The 23428-nt window shown below is 33.3% G+C and overlaps 2 protein-coding genes across 2 annotated transcripts; both read right to left on the reverse strand.

Moving 5' to 3' along the window:
- Positions 1-5561: 5561 nt before the first annotated feature.
- LOC125808273 (glutaredoxin-C11) lies at positions 5562-5898 on the reverse strand. Its single transcript, XM_049487992.1, has one exon. It carries the CDS (start codon positions 5886-5888, stop codon positions 5580-5582), a length of 309 nt encoding a protein of 102 aa, XP_049343949.1. The 5' UTR covers positions 5889-5898; the 3' UTR covers positions 5562-5579.
- Positions 5899-10690: 4792 nt separating this feature from the next.
- Positions 10691-11062, reverse strand: LOC125808269 (monothiol glutaredoxin-S2-like). Its single transcript, XM_049487985.1, has one exon. The coding sequence runs from the start codon at positions 11016-11018 to the stop codon at positions 10710-10712; it is 309 nt and encodes a 102-aa protein (XP_049343942.1). The 5' UTR covers positions 11019-11062; the 3' UTR covers positions 10691-10709.
- Between the last annotated feature and the right edge of the window lie 12366 nt (positions 11063-23428).

Here is a 23428-nt window from a genome sequence, read left to right on the forward strand (position 1 = left end):
TTTACTAGTTCATTATTCAACAAGGGTGTAGTTTCATTTAATACTATACGTGACTATAGTTTAATATATTTTGTTTATTAAATATGAGTTGCTCCTACTTTGTACACCAAAACAAAAATAGTCTTCTCGGCTTTTGTATACTCATTTATACAAACACAATTTTATCTTTCCTCTCTCCATTTCCTAATTCTCTCATAAAATCACTTATACACATCCAATTTGAATTTCAAAATTTACTCCCTCCCTCCTAATCGTGTTATGTACTGCAGGTAGGCATCCAAATTTTCGCTGCGTAACACAAGATTTTGCAGGTAGCTGTCCAATTTTTCGTTGGATTTAACGCAAGATTTTGGAGTCAATGTAGGATTTATTGCAAAATCTAGAGAAATTTCAGAGGAAAAATCTATTCAAGAGTTGAAATCCAAGAAACAAAACGATCCAATGACATCGCAGCAACAAGAAGTTATCAATAATGTTAAGATAAGCGACATCAAAATAGTTGAAAGAGGAAACAAGAGGTGGTTCTGGACAGATCTAAAGAACCACATGTATTCGTATAAATCCTAAATATATATATATCAATTTGTATGTCTAGTAGTTATATTATTATTTATACACATACAAATTGTGATTTAATTCCATATATACATAACTATATTGAGGTGTATTTATATATTTGTATATTTAAGTCATATATTCATATACATATATAATCCATAATTATATACAAATACAAATATTTGTATATTTATACATTTGCATTTGTATATAGTAATTAATTTGTATAAATATTGGTGTTAGTGTTGTAGTAGAACTCATTTTGGACAAAACATTTTATTAAAAAACAATTAGTGTGAATTATGGGCTTCTGTAAATTTTTTGTTACCGTATTCAGCGTCCATGTATCCATTTATTAAAAAAAAAAGTTGTAAGAATTTAAAACAAAAAAACTAAGATACACAAATCTAAAGCTCCATAACAAACTAAACTATAGTCATAAAGCGTAATTAGATAAACTATATCTATGGAGCATTATTTGTTTAAATCTGTTTGCTATAACGAATGACTAATGATGTGAAATACACGCAACTGGTTTAATAAAGATGATGCAGAATACTTATGTTCTTACCTAATGAATGTATTGGAATATATTACGCATGCATGGATGATCACTAAAATTTTACTTTCTTACAATAAAGTTACTAAACTACTTTTGGATTAAAAAGTTAGGACGGTAGCAAAAAATTTAATTTCTTGCAATAAAGATACTAAATTATTTGTAATAAAAAGTCATTCATTCAACTTTACTATGAAATAGTATAATCAAGATAGCTAAAAAAAAAATTTTAATAAAAAAGTAACATAGCCTAATTGACATAAAAATCACTAGGCCAAAAAAATTAAGAAGATATGGCTCGACAACGAACATAATATTTTTCTTTGATACTTAGGCAAAATCGAAAATCTTTTAATAATATTTTTTTTATACTTTTTATGATAGTTAAATTTAATTAAGTTATAACTTTCTTGTTCTGAAGAATAACTTCTAACTTTTTTGGGATAAATTAAAAGTTGAGAGACATATAGGTAAAACTCTTTTGAAAAAATTTATCATGGTAGAGGTACAATCATCAAAGTTGTGTGAGACTCCATTCATTTTCTGACACGTGGATTGTGGACTCTTTCTTAAAGTAAAGGCTAAAAAAAATCAAAAGGAGAAAAATCTATCAAAAGTGACAGAACCCTATAAAAAGATGGTTTTAAATAAAATAAAAATATAACTAAAAGTTCATGAAATTTCTGATCTAGAAGAAATGGTTTGAATGTTAATCTTCTTTCTCCTTTGGAGAAGAGAAAAGAAACCCATTACTTTTTCTCTTGGATATAAGTGAACATTAATATATGTAAACCCCACTATTAACTTTTAGTTATATTTTTATTTTAACATATTAAAGACTTAGGGGTCGTTTGGTAGTGTATTAGAAAAACAATACATGCATTGATTATATGTATTAGTAGTCCCTTGTTTGTTGCATTTTTTCATGCTATGTATAACTAATGCTTTATACACTCTATTGTGTATTGAGGAGTGTATTACTAATACCATGGATTTCTAGGTATTAGTAATGTAAATGATTTAATACATGCATTAATATGGTTAAAGACTCAATTATCCCTCAAAAATACTTTTACATCTTTTCCACCATAATTGTGAAGGATACTTTTGTAAATAAATTTTTTTATACAATGCATATTATTTTTAATACACCCAAACCAAACAAAGCATAAGAAATAATATATGCATAACTAATACATGCATTACTAATGCAAACATTATTAATATACTTTATTGAGTATTATTTTTATACACTCTACCAAACGACTCCTTAGTGTTCAATTTTTAGAGACAGTGTTGCTGAATGATACACAAAAGTCTACATAGATAATTGTGTCACACAATCTTGAGCATTCTGCACAAGATAAAAGCAATATTTTTCTTTCAAGTTGTGTATAAAATATTTATATATATGTATAATGAGGATTATTAATGAACAACTTCTCATTCTATTTAAAATTTTAGTAAAAAAATATCATTGTACAAATATAAATAATATTGAGAAACAAAGAGAGTAAAAGAAATAAGTTCATAGATCTATATATTTTGTAACTTTACTTAAATAAAATTTGAACGTCTCTGGAGAATAAAAGATCAACAATGGTGTATTTTTATTTTGGAGCTTTTACTTTGCTTGTTTTAGATATGATATGCAAAGATCCTAATTAAGGAGGGAAAATAGTACTCTCTTTCCTTCCACTTTTATTGTACTATATAAAAATCTATCTTTATTTTAATTTTGTTTCATTTGATTTCATTTGCGAAGTACACATATTGGCCCACAATCCACGTGTCAAAAAATAAATGGAACCTCACACAACTTTAATTGGTTGGACCTCTACCATGATAAAAATTTTCAACCCTTTTTCAAAGGATTGACCATAATCTAATTAATAAAAGTTTAATATTCTTAATTATTAATTAAGTAATTTAGACAAAAAAAAAAGTGCCTATAAAAGTTTAATATTGTTTAGGATAAAAATATCATCATATAAACTACTAAGTACCAATTATCATACAAGTCAAGTGGATCAAACAGCTTTTCTAAGCCTTAAACTCAACAATGATGAAAGTTAAATCAAGCATCAATATGGGAGAGAAGGAATAATAAAATACAACAATGGAAAAACTATTTTTGGCCTATTGTCACGGACTTAGACTCCAATTAAGTACTTCGTGCGAGACTTGACAACTTACTCATGAATTTTTCACGATCTTGTAAGCTTAAGTAAGCCTTTTTCATGAATTTCTAAGAAGACTTTTATATTGCTTGTAAGATTACTTGTTTTTGCTTGATGTCATTACAAATAAAAGTCTCTTTATTTATATTACTCACTAAGGGTTAATTTACAAATATTAATTATGTACAAGTCCCTATTCGACAACTCTCTCTAGAAGATTTCAAGAACCTTCCATGCAAATCTACAAGGACTATTGTTCTTTCAATGTAAGCACCATATAGACAATTTTATACCATGTATGACGCCTAAGTGGCATGATAACATGGAGGATCATCACACTATGCTATGAAACTTGGACAAGGCATGCAACAATATGACAAAAGTTGTTGCATTCCTTTTGGAATTAGAATAGTGCATAACCAAAGGCAACAGAATAGACCCACATTGTATCTTTTTACCTAACAACAAACAATGAATGCTCAATAATTCAAATAAGATAAATAAATATTCTTTTTAAAAAAAATCTCAATTTCAAAATGTGTTAAAGTCATAGATTCAATCAACACTTCTTCATCTAAACTTATATTACATAAAAAGGAGTATTTCAAAAATCTAGAAAATAATTTTGGGTGATAATTTTTTTCAATAAGAGTATCTGGCATATCAGCAAGACTCTCCATTTAATATGTAGCAACATTTTTTTGTTGGAACATAAATATAAAAACTAATGCTTTCTCAAAATGCAATATCCTAGTGTATTGACTTCAACATTATCAAAATGCATACCCTGGCTAAAAGAGATATATAGTGATGGAACACAAACCATATGATTACCAAAAGAGATATCGAAAATTGTTAAGTCAAAGAACTCATAACTTAAACCATCCAAATGTTGGATCAACCCTGAACATGTGCTTTGAAACTTTCATAAATATAATATTTTTCTTTATCATAACCTAGCATTTAATAATTTTTTAGAGAAACAAATAATTATTAATGAGTTTATTGATACGGAATAAAGAAAAATAAATTTATCGGATGAATTCATCAAATTGATTGAGTGTGTTATAGAGATTCAAAGGTTCAAGAGTGAAAAGTTTTCAAAAATATTATTTTTATTAAATAACTAGTTAATCATAATATTTATAGTTTATAGTTTGTATGCAAAAATTCAGTATCTTATTATATAATTTGGGAAGTAAAATATTAGCCATTTATTGCAATATAATGACTTGATTCTTATTCTCAAACTCTTATTTGTAACTAATAAGTTATAAGTAGTTTAATTCAATATTCTAAATTACCAAACAAAGTTCTACTATTATTTATCTCAAACTTAAAATTTTAAATAATTTTTTTACTACATTACTAATAATATCATGACTTTATCAGGAAATAATGAACTTTTCTAAATTTTGATTGTAATACTGATACATATTGTAGTATTTTTAAAGTGGTTATAAGAAGATTCGTTGTCGAAAATTAACAATTATTTATAATTTGAGATATTGAAATAAATACTTGATTATATAAAAATAAGATTTAATACATTCATATTTCATAACTACACAAGAAACTTATAAATTTCTTATATTAAAAAGACTTGAAAATGATATTTAACTCCCTAAAATATATATTCTTTCTAATCATCATAAATAAAGGTTTCATTTTTTAAAAAGATTTTAATTAGATTGTGTTGCTCAAATAGGTGAGAAAATTAAGTCAAATTTATCTCTCATTAATTAACATAACTTAATCCGTTGGTTCTGATTTTTTTCTTATTCTAGTTTTTCCCTTTTTTGATGATTATTTTATATATTATATTAAATTCCACTTTTTAAAATTAATTATTTTTATTTTTCCATAAAATGTAATGTTATTAATACTTAATAGGATATCCTACTATGTTTTGATTTCAGACCACTAATTATGTTATGTCCCGGTATAACAATATTGATGAAAATGAATCGAGAGAAAACTATAGTTTCCATTATGGACAATTGTCATAATAATAGTAATAATAAACATGGCTTTCTTTAGAGTCCAACAAGACAAGAAAAAAAACTATTATATTTTTTTGGTTTTCATCCGGTGTCTAGTACCCATATTGGAGTCCGATTAAATTCGAATTCACACTGAAAAGTCCTTGGAGGTAAAGCGATCCCTAACAAAGACGACTCCATACCAAGGAGGCTCGAACCTGAGACTTCTTGGTTAAGAATAAAAGAGTACTTAATTACTACTCTACCACAATCCTGGCGAAAGAAAACTAGTTTGATTAGCTACAACCATATAGCTTTGGCATTAATAAGCATTTGTTTAAGAGAACCATTAACATGAAGAGAAATAACATCTTTTGTTGATCCAACAAAGTGTCCACCAATAAAAATAGCAGGAACACATGGATTACAACCTAGACTTCTCAATGCCAATGCCATTTCATTGCCTCTTGAATCTTGATCAAGTTCATGTATTGCTGGACTTGCTCCTAGTTCATAGAATAGTGCTTTGATACTATGACACATACAACATGAACTCTTTGTGAATATTACTGCTGCCCTCTTTGATGACAAATCTCTAATCTTATCCATATTAAGTTTTCTTATAATATGAGCTCAACGAGAACAGAAAAAAATATCGTGTGGAACAGAAGGAAGTAGAATGATGATGTTAGTGTTGTAAGGTTTAGTGATGTTTGAGGTTATTTATAAGGGATTCTTGATAGGTACTCCCTCCGTCCCTTTTTAGTTGTCATGTTGCGCTTTTTGAAAGTCAATTTGATTAATATTACATTAATTCAACATTTTAAACTATAAATTTAGATATTTCAAAAACGATATACGAAAAGTACTATAAATTGTAATTTTTTGCAAATGTTAGTCAAAATTTTCATCGTTTTGACTCTAAAAAAAAAAAAAATCATGACAACCAAAAAGGGATGGATGGAGTATATAGATTACATTGTTTATAGTTATCTAGAAAAAGGCAAAATACTCAAAGGCCAAAAATACTAAAGTTAGCTAAAAATGAAACAGAGGAAATTCACTAAAGATATTTATTCTTAAAACTAAAGGAATCAAATAAGTATGGAGACCTTAATTAACAAACAAAAAAATTAGAAAAAGTGTTAGCACTTTGATTATGTTCTTGATTTTGCCCACTTGTGCTTACCGACCATAACCATAATACCTGAACCCCTTCAATGTCCGTACAAACTATAACACTATTTTGAAGATTTTATTCCTTTAATTATTTACTTAATAAATTAATTCTTATAATTCACTGGGAAACTTTCGGTGATAAACTATGACTAATGGAGACGTTTGGTATGCGGGATGGGATAAATAAAAATATCTCATGAAATTAATTATTTTCACTTTCTATATGAAATGGTGATCATACTATTTTATTATAAATGATGGAATATAATAATCTTGGAATTACCTAATACTTCAAATTGTTGAGAATATAATTAACTATTAAAAAATGTGTTTTCTCTAATAACTTAAGCTTTTAGATGAGATGGTCACACACTTCAACATGGTATCCAAGCAGACAAAGGTCTTGAGATCGAATCTCACCATCACTCATATAAAAAAAAAATTGACGTACTTGATCTATGAAAAAGAATTAGACTCTCACGGGAGCGTGTAGACTGTAGTACTATTAATATAGTATGTCAAGAATAAAGATGTTTAGATATTCTAAAGACATTAATGCTATTGTATGAATAGACGTAGAAGAATAATGTCGAATAAAATATGCTCTATAATTATTTAAAGCATGCATACGAGAATATATAAAACTTATTTGTGAAGATTTTTGAGCAGTGTCAGATAACGACTTAACAGGTTCATTCACTAGATTCAAATTAAAATAAAATAAAAAAGTTGTAATATTCCTCTAAAATATAAATTTTACACGTTTGATTGTGAAATTCTATGGAATCAAAGAAGCTAATAATTGAAAATATAGATTCCTTACGTCTTCCAAGTTGAGAGTTTTCATGTTACAAAGTTAAATAACTTGTTTGAAGGATCTTATAAATATATATAGCTGATGTGTAAAAGATGAGAGCTTATCCAATTTGTTCTCACAAATATTCTTTAATTTATTCACCTTTGGACCCATGCAAGTTGTTTGTGTCACAATGTCACACATTGTTCGATCTAAAAGTTCATTTCTATCGTAATGAAGGATTAGGGGCGGGGCTACATTCAATGAAAAGGTCTATAGAATAATCCCGGTTCGATCGAAAAATCATATTGTATAGTTATTGACAAGTCACAAATTCAAATTACAATTATAATAGTGTTAATGTGTTATACTCTAGCTCCGTGGGAGTAGAGTTAATTAAGGTTGTACTGAATTCTCTTTAGACTCTACTTGTGTGATTACACTGGATATGTTGTTGTGTTATTATGCATAAGTAACATGGTAAAAACTTATTATCAGCATCTAGTGTGTATACACCAAACCACACAACTTAACCACGGTTATGTTATAAATAATTAATTAAACGAGAATGTGTAATTGTTGAAGAGTCTCACGTTGAACAAAAAAGAATTGGTGGTCCCTTTAATATGATTTGAGCAATCCTCCCTATTATGAACTAGCTTTTGGGATTGAGATAGGCTCAAGATCCATTTTTCTATACATTCAATGTATATATGTGAATATATAAGTATGTATTCATTGATTTAGTGTAAATATCGGGTACACAAATACTCTTGTGACATTATTAGTTATCTTAGGTGTGAAGGAAAGATGGGAATCAAAGTAAGAAGGCCAAAAAGAAGAAAACATGAAGAATCTGGGCTAGTAGCTAGATGGATATATATGCATCTTTGCTTCCCCTTTTATTTGTGGAAAGAGATGCTACTTGTTTGCATGCCCAAAAAGATTCTTTACAGAAAAAACTCCTCATAAGATTATTATGCCAACAATACTATTGCATGAAGCATGCAGGCAAATTGACCTATTATATGTAATGTAAGATGTATCTAGAGTAATTATTGATCTTTATTTAAGTTAATTAAGTTTTTTGCGACTAATTTAGTATTTAGTTTTAAAAAATTAGGTACGAATTTATGTTTTTAAATGAGCTAGTTGTTAATTTTTGGAAGGTTCTCTCTATAATTTGAAATGATTACATTTTATCGCACTATTTAATAATTTATTATCAAATTTCAAGTCAAATACATGTGAATCACACTATATACATGTATTTGGGACACCAAATGCGCAAGCGAGATGGGAGAGAGACGAGTGAGATTTGGCTACGTATCCCAGTTAAATGAGAATAACAACTCGATACTCTGTATATACATGTATCTGGGATACCAAATACGCGAGTGAGATATGCAAGACGGGAGGGAGGGAGGCAAGTGAGATTTGTCTATGTATCCCAGATACATGTGAATCCACTTGGATAGTGTATCTAAACCAAAGTACACCTAATTTTGAGCTCATGTATCACGAGATACATGTATCTGCACGTATCTGGACACACCAAAATATGATAAGATTCGTAAAATATTACAAAGTAGCGTGTATCTAAATAATGAGTTGTTAAACATGTAGTGAAATTTCGGTAAGTTACCAATAAAAATTCGAGGCCCATGTTGAAGAAATGTCGAGAGCCTGAACCCTGATATAGTCAAAGCCCAATATGCAATAGTGGTAGCATACTCTTTTTTGGACACTTTTCTTAATTGTGTTCAATTTTTTTATGAAAGACTGAATTTATAGTTTATATAGCTCAAAGGTATATGTTTCTTAATTTGTGCTCACTTCATATATATTTAACAGTATCCAAAGTTCGACTTCAAAGCATTTGTTTTACCAAACTCGACAATTCATTGTTGGATCTGAGGGTGTTGAACAGGATTGAGTTGAATTTGAACGGATTAAAATGATTGGATTGATAACAGATTAATTATTTGGGTTAAAATGAATTGGATCACAGGAAAGTTCTATTTCGGCACATTTTTCATCAATAGACAATGTACATCATTGTATATTACACACATTTTTATGGATATACAATAATATACATGACACGGATACATTGATATACAATATATTGGAACTTGCCTCTTGTTTTTAAGAAGAATGTAGTGAAATTTTGGAAGGTTTTCTAGTTAAATGGTGTGTTATTAACTGTTGATGTATTCGGGAGTTCAGTGATGTATTCAAAATTCATAAATTTTAAGGAATTTTTATAATTTGAAAGAGAATAGGAAAAAAATTTAATTAGCTCTTAACAGTATGAGATTTATGTAAACTATCCTAAACTTAGAAGTTAGATACTATATGGTTAATACATGTGAGCTAGTGCAGGTTCTTTATTAGATCAATGCATGCATCAATTTTAAAAATATTGAATCCAATTAAATTGTGATTGGTGACCTAAAGTATGTGATTTTATAGAGAATCCAATTTAAACATGAAGCATTCCCTTTTTTTTCAATTAAAATTGTCACCAGAGAAAGAGGATGCATCAATTCCCCAATAGTAGATGTAAGCATTCCCTTTATAATACTATTTTATTCGGGAATTTATGAAAGTAAGTATTTTCATCTTAGTCTATAATAGTGCCTATTTCATTAATAGTTTTATCTTTAGGAGAGATTTTTTAACGGATGACAATTCAGTTCTCTAGACCCATCTGCCACCTTGTGTCTTTGATGAACTTGACTAAGACTCAATCAATCTTAGCTAAAGGTCCAATTTATACTATCGTTTAGATAGTGTGGCAAGTTAGGTTATATAAAGATATTGAAATAGTGTAATTAAGTTAAGTGATGATGTGGGGCAAAAACCTAAAACCTTAAATTTTAATGTTGAAGTGACATAACTAAGATCAATTAAATCATTACTAATTTATCGACATGTCAAATACCAATAAAGGAGGTTCAATAAAGTTATAAAGTGTTACCATCACCATGAAATTCAAGAATATAAGTTCAGAATCAAGCTACGTTTCAATAGGGTAAACCACTTATTTTTTCAAAAAAAATATTTGAATCACCCAATTGGGAGTACAACATTGTAAAACAATATATAAAAACTATATACCAAGTCATAAATTTGAATCAAGATAGAAGGGAAACTAAATGAGAGTGACTAAAAGAGTCTATGACATTATATATTATATATATAATTTCTTATTACAATGCTTGAGAAACATTAAGGACTCTTGTTTGATAAAACAGAGTTTTCATTGAGCATATTACATAAACGATGCTCAATTCCACAAACATTGAGAAAACCAAACTTACTAGGTGTTAATATGCACTTTCTATAAGGTGGAGTGTAGTTTCACCCGCTTATTCGTCGTGAGTCTGAACTAGTCATGCCAGTAAATTTCGAATACCAAATATATAAACCAAAAAAAAAGTGTATATACACTATAGCCAAAGAGCTTTAGCTTTCATGAGCAGAGGAACAAGATTTCCCTCTAGATGTAGACTCATGATCTCATTCGCACCGCCAATTAATTCTTGTCCAATGAACACTGCTGGCACGCTAGGCCTTAGGCCTAGCATCAGCAATGCTCGTTCGACTTGTAGCCCATTGGGAAGCTCATCCAATTCATATACAGTTAAGTTAGCACCAAAACTTGATATGAGTGTCTTTATTGTGTGACACATACAACACTTGTTTTTGCTAAACATAACCACTGGCTTTTCAGCTACCATTTTCTTCACTGACTCCATTTTAATTATTGGAAAAAAATTATTAATGTAATATAAGAGGAAAATGATAAGTTGTTGAAGTGATGATGAATTTAAAACCCCCCTTGAAGCTATTTATATACTAACTAAAATAGTGGCATGGTGAAGATTCAATATGCTTCCTTTATACCCCCACCACCAACACACACCAATAAATTAAAAGGAAAGAATAATTTTAGATAAGGAGTTGAAACTGTTAGGTTCTTGATACGACCTGTCTTTAAAGTGTCCCAAAAAAAAATTTAAAAAATCCACCATTGAAGTATGGAGGTTAGTATGTGAACTTTGTTACATGTTCTTTTCAATTAAGAATAAGCTATATGGTAAATAGAGTTAAGTTCTATGTACCTAGCTAGAGCTTACGCTACAACAAATAAAGGATTTTGTTGCAATTATTTAGTGATAATAATATGATATGAATATATTATAACCAGCACTTTATACAAATGTAGCTAAAGTATCTAGTGTTTCTGGATGCAATGTCATTAACTTAAGTACTGCTAAATATTTTTGCGACAATAAATATTATTGATAAAAGAAAATATTTGTTAATGCTAAATTAAATATCTCTTTTGTTATAGTGTTAATACATCGGGCAGGGGAGCTAAAGATATGAAAAGGTGTTTAATTGAATATCTTTTAATTAACTCGGAAATCACACTATACAAGTAGGGCAAATAGTTTTTTTGTTTCTTTGTATATATAAGCTATGGAAAAATCTTTTTGCCAAAAAATTTGGTCAGAATAGTAAAATAACATATTTCATACTATGTTATTTTACCTTTTTGAATATTTATACCCTTTTAATTTTAATACCTTTTAATTTTAAAAAATGGAAAAAAGATCAGTTTATTTTAAAATAAAAATGATATTATAGACTTTTCAAATTTCTGGCCATTTAGCATTGCCCATAAGCTATTTAATCTCCATAACATAGAAACTCAACATTTTAATTTATATTTTTGGAATTTTGTTATTAAGATTTTTGGCTTGCTACTAAGTAAATAGTCAAATTGTCATTTTCACACTTATGTTCATTACAAAAAAAATTCACCAGTCAAATAATGTTAATAACCTCTTCATGAACTTTTAAATTCTTGGTCTAAAAAACAGGGGTTTTGCAATCAATAAACTTAATTATTGTAAAAAACAAAAAAAAAAAGTATTATAAGGATATTAATGGAATTGATGATGTTGTGACAAACCCATGTTGGTATTCTAAGCAATGAGGAAAAAGATATTTGATTTATCCACTAATGATATTCTTGGAAATGATTTAAAAAGGTGATTTACCTTTTTAAGGAAAATAATGGTTGTTATTCGTTAAACAAGATGACTTATTTGTTCTCGGCGTTTCATTTTACTTGACCTCTGTTCAAAAATAGATATTTCATTAAACTTGTTTAATTTAACAAATCAAGAAAATAAGATTAACTTAATAAAATACACATTTAATTAATTTTTTCTTAATGGGTATACCAGATTAAAAATTTATTTTAAAGTGTATCAGATTAACAGTGGTCAAATGACAAGTAAAACGAAAAGGATAGAGCATTTTCCCTTACACATGTTGCACTAAATGCTGGGCTATGAGATATTTTCCACTAATTCACAATCATAGGAGAATTAAGATATTAATAATTCACAATGAATAGTATTATATTGTTCCTAATTATCATCGTCTGATTCTATAATTCGTTTTATAAGATGCTTATTAGGCATTTTATTAGGTCGGTTATTTTGTCGACAAAAAAAAGATGTCCATTCTTTTCATATTAATTACTCAATTAATTATTATATTTAATAATTGATATTTGCAAAATCAAAGATTCTTTAATTAACTCATTTTCAGAGATGATGACTTTATGAGATAGAGACTTGAGATTTTTTTTTTGGAGCTTATTGTTTTGCTTTTGCCATTTGAATAAAGCTAATTAAAATAATTGTAAGATGTTATGTTTGATAATTAAGGATATAATTTATTTTTGGAGGAACATCGGGTTTTAAATAGTTCTTCTTTGTATGATTATTTAAATTATAAAATATTATTATGTTTGATAAATGGTTAAAAGTATTTGTAAGAGTGGCAATTAAGGGTGTGTTCGGCAAGAAGGAAAATATTATTTCCAAAATATAAGATGGTTTTAAGTTGTTTTCTTGTGTAAGGTATAGATACAAAAAATACGACAATATGGTTTATCATATAACACACATAGATATACGCAAATATACATGATACACTAATATACATAAAAAAAAAATGCATGAAAGATATACGCATATATTGGAAATATGGCATCTACCCGAAAATATGACATCAATATGTATGATGTATCATATAATTATTTTTTTATTTCCACATATATAAATACCAGTGATACATTAATATACAAGATGGGTTGAGGTTGATCCCAGATCAGGGTTGAGATCGGGTCTCTCGTTGGTGTTAAGTTTGGATCTTGGGTCCAAGGTTGGGTCTCGTTTTGGTATTGAGTCTCAAGAGTCAAGTCTTGGGTCTAGTTCGGGTCTCAAGTCAGGATCGGGGTCAAATCTTAAGTCCCATGTCAAGTCTTGAATCCCAAGTCAGGGTCGGGTTTGGTTAGGGTCTTGAGTCGGGGTTAGATCTTGCAATTGGGTCTAGTTAGGGGTGTATGTTGGGCCGATCTTGGGTTTGATTCCCGAATTGGATCTCGAGTTTGGTCTAGGGTCGGGTTGAATCTCGTGTCCCGTGTCGAGTTTTGGTTCGAATTTTCTAGTTGGGTGTATTGGCTTGGGTCTTGGGTCCTAGGTCTTGAGTTCAGAAACAGTTTTCACATCTTTCTTCTTGTTTTTTTTGCTTTTCTTTTGGCGAATTTGGCCTTTTTTTTCTTCAATTAATTACATTAGTATGTCAACATTGTTTAGATTAAGCAAGTCAAAATGGGTGGTTTCTAACCCAATTCAATTTTTAGCCTAGTGTAGCCCTAAATTAAATTTGAGTGAGTCATGAATGTAACATCTCGCAAGTAGAAATAACTAGAAGGAAGTTTAAAATCTGGAAATAGTTATTTTTGGAAAGTATCAGGAAATCTGGAAAATTTTAAGTAAATTAAAGTGAGTTTTTTAGGTCAATTTCAAATGACCATAACTCCTAGACCAGAATGAGTTAGGTGTAGTTTCAGATATGGTTGGAAAGCTCTTAGAATGATATTTCCAACACCGCTAAGTTTACGCGATTCCGAGTTGGTATGAGTAAGTTATGTCCTTTGGAAGTGGGGTTGTTCGAAATAGGAAATGGCCAATTCGGATTTTTGAAGGGTAGTTTAGTCTTTTCCTAACCCGATTAATTAAATCTGTTTTAGTAAATTAAATGGGGTCAAAAACTGAGTTAGTTCAATTTACGCTTTTGAAAAATAGAGTTAGGGCTTTGGAGAAAGAACGCAAGAGAAAGGAGAAGAGGAAAACCAAGATTCGCCAAGAACAATCGATTTTGGTCGTGGATTCGCCAAGAAATTGATCCTACAAGGTATGTGAGTCTCTCATAACGTTGGATTCATCCACCCACGCGCCAAGTATCTTTAATTCAGTGCGATTCGTCCTAGAAGAGTTGGAAAATTGATGTTCTTGCCAAATATTCTTGAATACGAATGTTGTTAGAGAAGTAGGACGAATTGAGAAGTTTATGAGATCCTTGCATTGAGTTTAGGGATGCTTTGAGTTAGTTTCTTGAGTATACATGTTGGGCATCAGGATTTAAAACGAATTTGAGTAAGATAATCGAATTTAGGTGGCTTGAGGTTGAAAAACGAAGAAGGAAAAAGTCGAGTAACGTTCATGAAACAAATCCGCGTTGCGGACTTGTTCCCCTAGTGAACAAAAATCTGTTCTGCATCGTGGAGAGTATGCGGACACCATTGTCTCAAATTTTAATTTCGCGAATAATTATTTAGGAACACCTCCGCGTCGCAGACTTGTTCCAAGACGGTGATTTCGTAACTTTTCTCAAGTTTAGCTATTCGAAATCATTCCTAAACATCAAGAGACCTTTCCTATCACAAATCATAATCCTTGAATCCATAATTCAATTCAAGGAAAGTTAAGAGTCAACTCAAAGAAAGTCAAGAGTGAAGTCATCAAAGTTTCAAGGGTCTTTTACAAATGTTTTAACTTTGTTTTAAGACTAAAAGTTTCAAGTTAAGCTAAGACTAAATAGTTGAGTTCATTTCTCAAAGAAGCTATAAGGGAACTAAGTATTTCCTAAGAGTTTATAAATATTTTCACATTTGAGCAAGAAAAGGGAATATCGATTCCAAGAGAGCTTTTAAGCTAAAGTTTTGAGTAATTTTCTCAAACCAAAGAAAGAAGTTATTTTAAAACATATGAGCTAAGTATATTTTTTGGAGTAGTATTGAGCACTGATATTGTCACGCCCCGAGCTACCCCCAAGACGCGGACACGGGACCTAGGACCACAAGTGATCCCAAGCTAACCCTGCTGGCATGATCATGAGCATACTAAAGATAATAAATTGATGCGGAAGCTAAATCATAAATAAATCTGAAAAGATGGGGAATACCCATATACTGTAACTGAATATATGAAATCTGAGAGTTTAATACAAAAGAAATATCAAACTCAAAATACTAAGCTGAATCTAGCTATGTCTGAAATAAGCCTCTAAACTGACTAGAAATGTTGGGACATGCCCCAACTAGATCTAGCAAAACTGAAACTAAAGACTAAAAATACTGAAAAGAAACTCATGACTATTGTCCTCGGAGAATGAGGACTCACCACTGATTCTGCTGAACTGGAGATCGGGAACCGATCTAAGCGTGATCTGGATGCTGAGAACCTGAACCTACATCACGAGAAGATGTAGCGCACGTATGCGTCAGTACTTGAAGGGTACTGAGCATGCAGGATGGAGTAAAGCTGAAAGAGCATATAACTGAACAAAGCAATAAAGCAATGAAATAATCTGAACATGATATAGATACTGAATACTGAGTTAACTGAATGCAATGACCAATTTATAACATGCTGACTGAATACTGAATGAACTGTAAATGTGGTCAATGCAGTAGAGTCTGACTGAACTGTGGGAGCTACTAATAACCGACATAAAACCACATGAGCTAAATGTGGAGTCCGATGTATACGCCCCATCGAGAGGACCCAATATACCCTGCCAGAGGTATAGAGGCATGCTAGCGTGATCACTAAACTGATGTTGCCCACAGAGGGGACTTACACCTACGTGGCTCGTAGTTCTGGGACTATATGGGTACGCTGAAACCCTAGTCCAACTCGGTATTATGCTACTCCCAATGAATTAAGTAGTTAACTGGTTATGACTGAATTTCTGTAAATACTGGATAGCTCGAACTGAACATGCAAACTGAGAATGCAACAATTAATCTGATAATTATGCATTCATAAACTGAGGCATGTAAAACTGAATAATTGAAATATCTGACCTAGCATGTGTAATTCAAGAACTAAAGAAATACATAGCTAGGGTTCTAAAATTCATGCGATAAACTGAGCAATAACATGATAATCTGATTTGGAACATTTAAATAACTAATTCATGATGATCTGTTCAAATTCTAGAAACCCTAAGTCTGTTCATAATCATGGAATCAAGATTCTGACTGAATTCTAGGGACCTAATGGGTGAAAGGAACCCACTAGTGAAATCCCACATACCTGGTGACGAATTCCACGGAGAAATCTTTCAATTTCGGGGCTGGAACTGATGAAACCTTGCTGTGTTCTTGAACTAGGGTTCTTGACCTTTTTCTCCCTTCTTGCTTCTAATTTTCTAAGTTTTGATTAATGAATTTGACTTAGGTAAGTTCTAGTTATGTTTCTAGGCTTAAACTAATTAAAACCTCATAATTTAGGGTCTAAACGACGTATCTTAGGGGTTAAACGAAATAGGAAAAGACCAAAAGACCCCTGAATTAACTGCTGTCGGAGTGATCTACGGATTGGACCTACGGGCCGTAGGTCAATCTACGGTCCGTAGATTGCGTCCGTAAGTCAAGCCTGTTCGACATGCCTTCACTAAAACGGGCATAACTTTTTACTCGAAGGTCTGAATTTAGCAAACTCGGTGGAGTTGGAAAGGTAATTCAATTATCTATCTAACCATAGGTCATGGGACACATAATTCATTTTGTGCTAAAAGTTATGACCATCTGAAGTTGACCCATCAGAATTTTCAGCTAACTGGCTGCTATCCTTCGATCTACGGTCAGACCTACGGACCGTGGATCGAACGACGGTCCGTGCTGGTCAACCGTAGTTCATGTCAGAGGTTGGGTAAAGGAGGTCTTGATCCACGGACACAGACCACGGACCGTGGTCTGATCTACGGACCGTGGGTCTATCTGTGCAAAAAAAAATTCTGAGCTGGCTGGGAGGGGTTGCAGTGGTGAACCACGGACCACCAGCACGGGCCGTGGTCTGACCTACGGTCCGTGGATGGTGACCGTAAGTTGCACCTGCAACTTCTCAAAATCTGCATTTTTGTCTATTTTGAATACGGGGTGTTACAGATAAGGGGATGCGAATTCATATTAACTCAAGTCTCCATAAACCATGTAGTCATCATGGGTATTAATGGGTCATACTTTTTAAATGATCACATAAGTTAAGCTAGTGAATCCACTAAGTTAAGTGTTTTAATGACGGCAAAGTATAGGACAGTTCTGGCAGCGTGGGCAAGACGTTGTATCACCACTTAAGCTCATAGTGGTGGTTGTCGGTTAGAGAATCTCCCACAGAAAAACCATATTATTTTCTTATATGAGTAAAGTTGAGTTGTTGTTGTTTATCTTTGACGAATTAAGTTGGTTGCAACTATCTTTTAAACTTTTTATATATATATTGCATGTGTTTCATTTCCTTTTATTTGAGTTAAGTTATTCAGAAGTTGAGAAGATCCAGGTAAGTGTTTCCTTTCAAAATCCTTTCAAGCCTATATCTTGTTTAGCATTCCAACTCGCATACTCGTACATTCAATGTACTGATGCCAGTTGGCCTATATCATTTTATGATGTAGACGCAGGTAACCAGGATCAGCATCCAGTGCTTCGTTAATCTAGCTTGAGCACTTAGAGTCTGTGGGTGAGCCTCCTTGCATTCCGGAGGACTCCTTTATTTGCTTTCTAGTCTTTCAGATGTTAGGATGATCAAAGGTCCTGTCCCGACATCCCTCTTTGTTTAGAGGCTTCATAGACAGTTAGTAGTCAGATGCCTTTACATTATTATTTCATATGTTGAGACTTGAGTTGCCATTTTGTCCAAGTTGAATGTTGACTATTTAACATTCTGAGTTATTTCACTAAAATTATTTGAGTAAGTTCACTTTGATCATAGTAAGCATATTTAGAGTTTTCCGCTAAGTCAGTAAGCCAGGCGCTAAGGGTTCGCTTGTGGCCAAAAATAGTCTTCGAGTGCCAGTCCCGCCCAGGGTGTAGGCTCGGGGCATGACAAACTTGGTATCAGAGCCCAGAGTTCAAGAGTCTTAGGGAGTCTATGAAGTCGTGTCTCTAGAGTCCTAGTTATCGGTGTGAAGCGCACCATATCTATAATTAGGAGGCTGCAACATTTAGGAAAATTTCCCACTTCTTTCACACTCATTTCGTGCGTTAGAGTTTGATCTCTAAAAAGTTTCTTTCTAATTCGTGTTTTCTCGTGTTTTCAGATAATCATGCCTCCACGAAGAGCTGTCAGAGGACGTCCTGCTAGGCGTAATGTTGAGGAGCAAGAGTTACCTAATGCACCTGAAGTGCAACCTCAATGGGAAGTTACTAATGTTGAGTTCATAGAGGCAAATAGGATGTTGAGTCAAGTTGTGACTAACCAGGTTGGTCAGCAAAGGGGAGCCCAACAGGAAGGAGTTGACACTTCAAGGATTCGTGAGTTCTTGATGATGAACCCTCCAAGTTTCACGGGTTCTAGCACTACTGAGGATCCAAAAAACTTTATTGAGGAGCTGAAGAAGGTATTTGATGTGATGCATGTGGCAGATACTGAGCGAATTGAACTAGATGCATATCAACTGAAGAATGTTGCTAGAAATTGGTTCGACCAGTGGAAAGGGGGTAGAGCTGAGGATGCACCACCTGGAAGTTGGGCCTGTTTTGAGAAAGCCTTATTGGGGCGTTTCTTCCCCCGAGAATTGAAAGAGGCCAAGGTACGTGAGTTCCTCACACTTAAGCAGGATTCTTCGAGTGTTCATGAGTATGGGTTGAAGTTCACCCAACTATCATGTTATGCTCTGGAGACGGTTGCGGACATGAGGAGTAGAATGAGATTGTTTGTTGCTAGGTTGTCTCATCTGTCGAGTAAGGAAGGTAGGACTGCAATGCTTATCGGGCACATGGACATATTAAGGTTGATGGTTTATGTGTAGCTGGTTGAGGAAGAGAAGCTAAGGGACAGAGAAGAGTTTAGAAATAAGAAAGCTAAGACAGGAAATGAGTCCGGGCAGCTGAAGGTAATGTGAACCGTTCATCCTTTCAACAAAAGCAAAAGGAACCTGCACCATCATCTGCTAGTGCACCTGCACCCAGAAACCAAGGTGAGTATAATGGCCAGAATTCGCAGAACTTCAGAGCTAGACGTGCACAGTCTCAAGGTAGTGTGGCACAATGAGGTAACTGGGCTCCTGCATGTACCAAGTGTGGTAGGATCCACCCAGGTAAGTGTCGTGATGACCAGACGGGTTGTTTCAAGTGTGGGAAAAAGGGTCATTTCCTAAAGGAGTGTCCTAAAAACAGGCAAGGTAGTGGAAACCAAGGAAATAGAGCCCAATCTTCATCAGTTGCCCCACCAAATAGGGTTGTACCTAGAGGAGCTAATTTTGGTACTGGCGGAGGAGCAAATCACCTCTATGCAATCACGAGTCACCAAGAGCAAGAGAACTCTCCATATGTTGTCACTGGTATGATCAAAGTCTTTGCTTTTGATGTTTATGCTTTGCTAGACCCATGAGCAAGTTTATCTTTTGTAACCCCTTATGTTGCAAACAAGTTTGAAGTTATTCATGAGAAACTTTGTGAACCCTTCTGTGTTTCTAAACCTATTGGGAAGTCTATTCTAGCTGAGCGAGTTTATCGTGATTGTGTCATTTCCATCAATCACAAAGACATCATGGCTGATTTAGTTGAGTTGGACATGGTGGATTTCGATGTCATTTTAGGTATGGACTGGCTTCATGCCTGTTATGCATCAATAGATTGTAGAACTCGAGTTGTCAAGTTTCAGATTCCTAATAAGCCAGTCATAGAGTGGAGTAGTAGTTCAGCAGTGCCTAAGGGTCGTTTCATTTCGTACGTTAAGGCGAGAAAGTTAGTTTCAAAGGGTTGCATCTATCACTTAGTCCGAGTTAATGACTCAAGTGTTAAGGTACCTCCCATTCAGTCAGTTCTTATAGTAAAAGAGTTTCCAGAAGTCTTTCATGATGACCTACCCGGAGTTCCTCCTGAGAGAGAAATAGACTTCGGTATAGACATCATTCCAGATACTCATCCTACCTCTATTCCGCCATACAGAATGGCACCAGCATAGTTGAAAAATCAGTTAAAGGATCTATTAGATAAGGGTTTCATTCGACCAAGTGTCTCACCTTGGGGCGTTCCGATCTTGTTTGTGAGAAAGAAAAATAGCTCCCTTAGAATGTGTATAGATTACCGCCAGTTGAACAAGGTTACCATCAAGAATAAGTATCCTCTTCCAAGAATTGATGATCTTTTCGATCAGCCTTAGGGTGCTTCCTGTTTCTCAAAAATTGAAGTCAGATTAGGCTATCATCAATTAAGAGTAAGGGAATGTGATATTCCAAAGACAGCTTTCAGAACCAGATATGGTCATTATGAGTTTTTGGTCATGTCCTTTGGTTTAACCAATGCACCAGCAGCGTCCATGGATCTTATGAATAGAGTCTTCAAACCTTATTTAGATATGTTTGTTATCGTCTTCATTGATGACATACTAATCTATTCAAGGAATGAAGAAGATCATGCTAGTCATCTCAAAATAGTTCTTCAGACTTTGAAAGATAGAGAGTTGTATGCCAAGTTCTCTAAGTGTGAGTTTTGGCTTGAGTCTGTGGCGTTCTTGGGCCACATAGTTTCTGGTGATGGAATTAGAGTTGATACTCAGAAAATTGAGGCAGTGCAGAATTGGCCTAGACCCACATCTCCAACTGATATTAGGATTTTCTTGGGTTTAGTTGGCTATAATAGAAGGTTTGTAGAGGGGTTCTCGTCTATTTCGTCTCCTTTGACCAAGTTCACTCAGAAGACAGTGAAATTTCAATGGTTTGAAGCTTGTGAGAAAGCTTTCAAGAATTGAAAAAGAGGTTGACTACTGCCCAGATTTGACCTTACCAAAAGGTACTCAAGGTTTTGTGGTGTATTGTGATGCATCAATAGTTGGCTTGGGTTGTGTTTTAATGCAGAATGACAAAGTTATAGCTTATGCCTCCAGACAGTTGAAAGTTCATGAGAAAAATTATCCAACTCATGATCTAGAGTTGACTGTTGTAGTTTTCGCTTTGAAGATATGTCGCTATTATTTGTATGGTGTTCATGTGGATGTGTTCACTGATCACAAGAGCCTGCAATATGTGTTCACTCAGAAAGAGTTTAATCTCAGACAGAGAAGGTGGTTAGAGTTACTCAAGGACTACGACACGAGTATTCTTTACCACCCAGGTAAGGCTAATGTTGTTGTTGATTCCTTGAGCAGGTTGTATATGGGTAGCATCGCCTATGTTGAAGAAAGAAGGAAAGAGTTAGCAAAAGATGTGCACAGACTGGCACGCCTGAGAGTCAGACTTACGGATTCCACATAAGGAGGTATAGTGGTGACGAATGGGGCTGAGTCATCATTAGTGTCAGAAGTAAAAGGAAAGCAAGACCAAGACCCTGTTTTGCTTGAATTGAAGGCAAATGTTCATGAGCAAAAAGTATTAGCTTTTAAACAGGGGGGAGATGGTGTACTGAGATATCAAGGTAGGTTATGTGTACCTATGGTGGATGGACTCTAAGAGAGGATTATGAAGGAAGCTCATAGCTCCAAATATTTCATTCATCCGGGTTCCACAAAGATGTATCATGACTTGAGAGAAGTTTATTGGTGGAATAGCATGAAGAAGGGCATTGCAGAATTTGTTGCTAAGTGTCCAAATTGCCAGCAAGTAAAAGTTGAGCACCAAAGGCCCGGTGGTTTGGCTTAGAATATAGAACTTCCGGAATAGAAGTGGGAGATTATCAATATGGATTTCATTACAGGGTTACCAAGGTCTCGCAGGCAGCATGATTCTATTTGGGTGATTGTCGATAGAATGACAAAATCAGCTCATTTTCTGCCGGTAAAGACTACTCACTCAGCAGAAGTTTATGCCAAGTTATATATTCAGGAGGTGGTAAGACTTCATGGAGTTCCAGTCTCCATTATTTCAGATAGAGGTGCATAATTTACTGCACAATTCTAAAATTCTTTTCAGAAAGGTTTTGGTTCAAAGGTGAACTTAAGTACTGCCTTTCATCCTCAAACTGACGGACAAGCAGAGCGCACTATTCAGACATTAGAAGATATGTTGAGGGCTTGTGTGATTGATTTCAAATTGGGATGATCACCTACCTCATTGAGTTTGCTTACAACAACAGTTATCACTCGAGCATCCAAATGGCTCCTTATGAAGCTCGCTATGGGAGAAGATGCAAATCTCATATTGGATGGTTTGAAGTTGGTGAAGCAGGGTTGATAGAACCAGATTTAGTTCATCAATCTATGGAGAAAGTGAAAGTGATTCAATAGAGATTGAAAACAGCACAGAGTCATCAGAAATCCTACATTGATGTTAGGAGAAGGGCGTTAAAGTTCGAGGTAGATAATTGGGTATATTTAAAAGCTTCACCCATGAAGGATGTTATGAGGTTTGGTAAGAAGGGGAAGTTTAGTCCCCGGTATATTGGACCTTATAGAATAGCCAAAAGGATTGGTAATGTAGCTTTTGAGTTGGAGCTACCACATGAATTAACAGCGGTTCATCCGGTGTTTCACATCTCCATGTTGAAGAAATGCATGGGCGACCCTTCATTGATCATATCAACTGGAAATATTGAGATCAAGGATAACTTATCGTATGATGAGATTTCGGTTCAGATCCTAGATCTCTAAGTTCTCAAGTTGAGGACTAAGGAAGTAACATCAGTCAAAGTCCTTTGGAGGAACCAATTTGTTGAAGAAGTTACTTGGGAAGTTGAAGAGGATATGAAGAAGAGATATCCACATCTCTTTGAAACCGGAGAAAATGCAGACCAATGTACTAATTTTCTTCTTAATACTATCTAAATTATGAGTGAACATGTTCTTTGTTTGAAATTGCT

This window comes from Solanum verrucosum, unplaced genomic scaffold, assembly GCF_900185275.1.
Source record: "Solanum verrucosum unplaced genomic scaffold, falcon-dt-bn FXZP01000234.1, whole genome shotgun sequence".
Classification (NCBI taxonomy): domain Eukaryota; kingdom Viridiplantae; phylum Streptophyta; class Magnoliopsida; order Solanales; family Solanaceae; genus Solanum; species Solanum verrucosum.

Bases quoted from the DNA above. Each gene is read 5' to 3' on its own strand.
- LOC125808273 (XM_049487992.1), bottom strand. From the start codon at position 5,888: ATGGATAAGATTAGAGATTTGTCATCAAAGAGGGCAGCAGTAATATTC.
- LOC125808269 (XM_049487985.1), bottom strand. From the start codon at position 11,018: ATGGAGTCAGTGAAGAAAATGGTAGCTGAAAAGCCAGTGGTTATGTTT.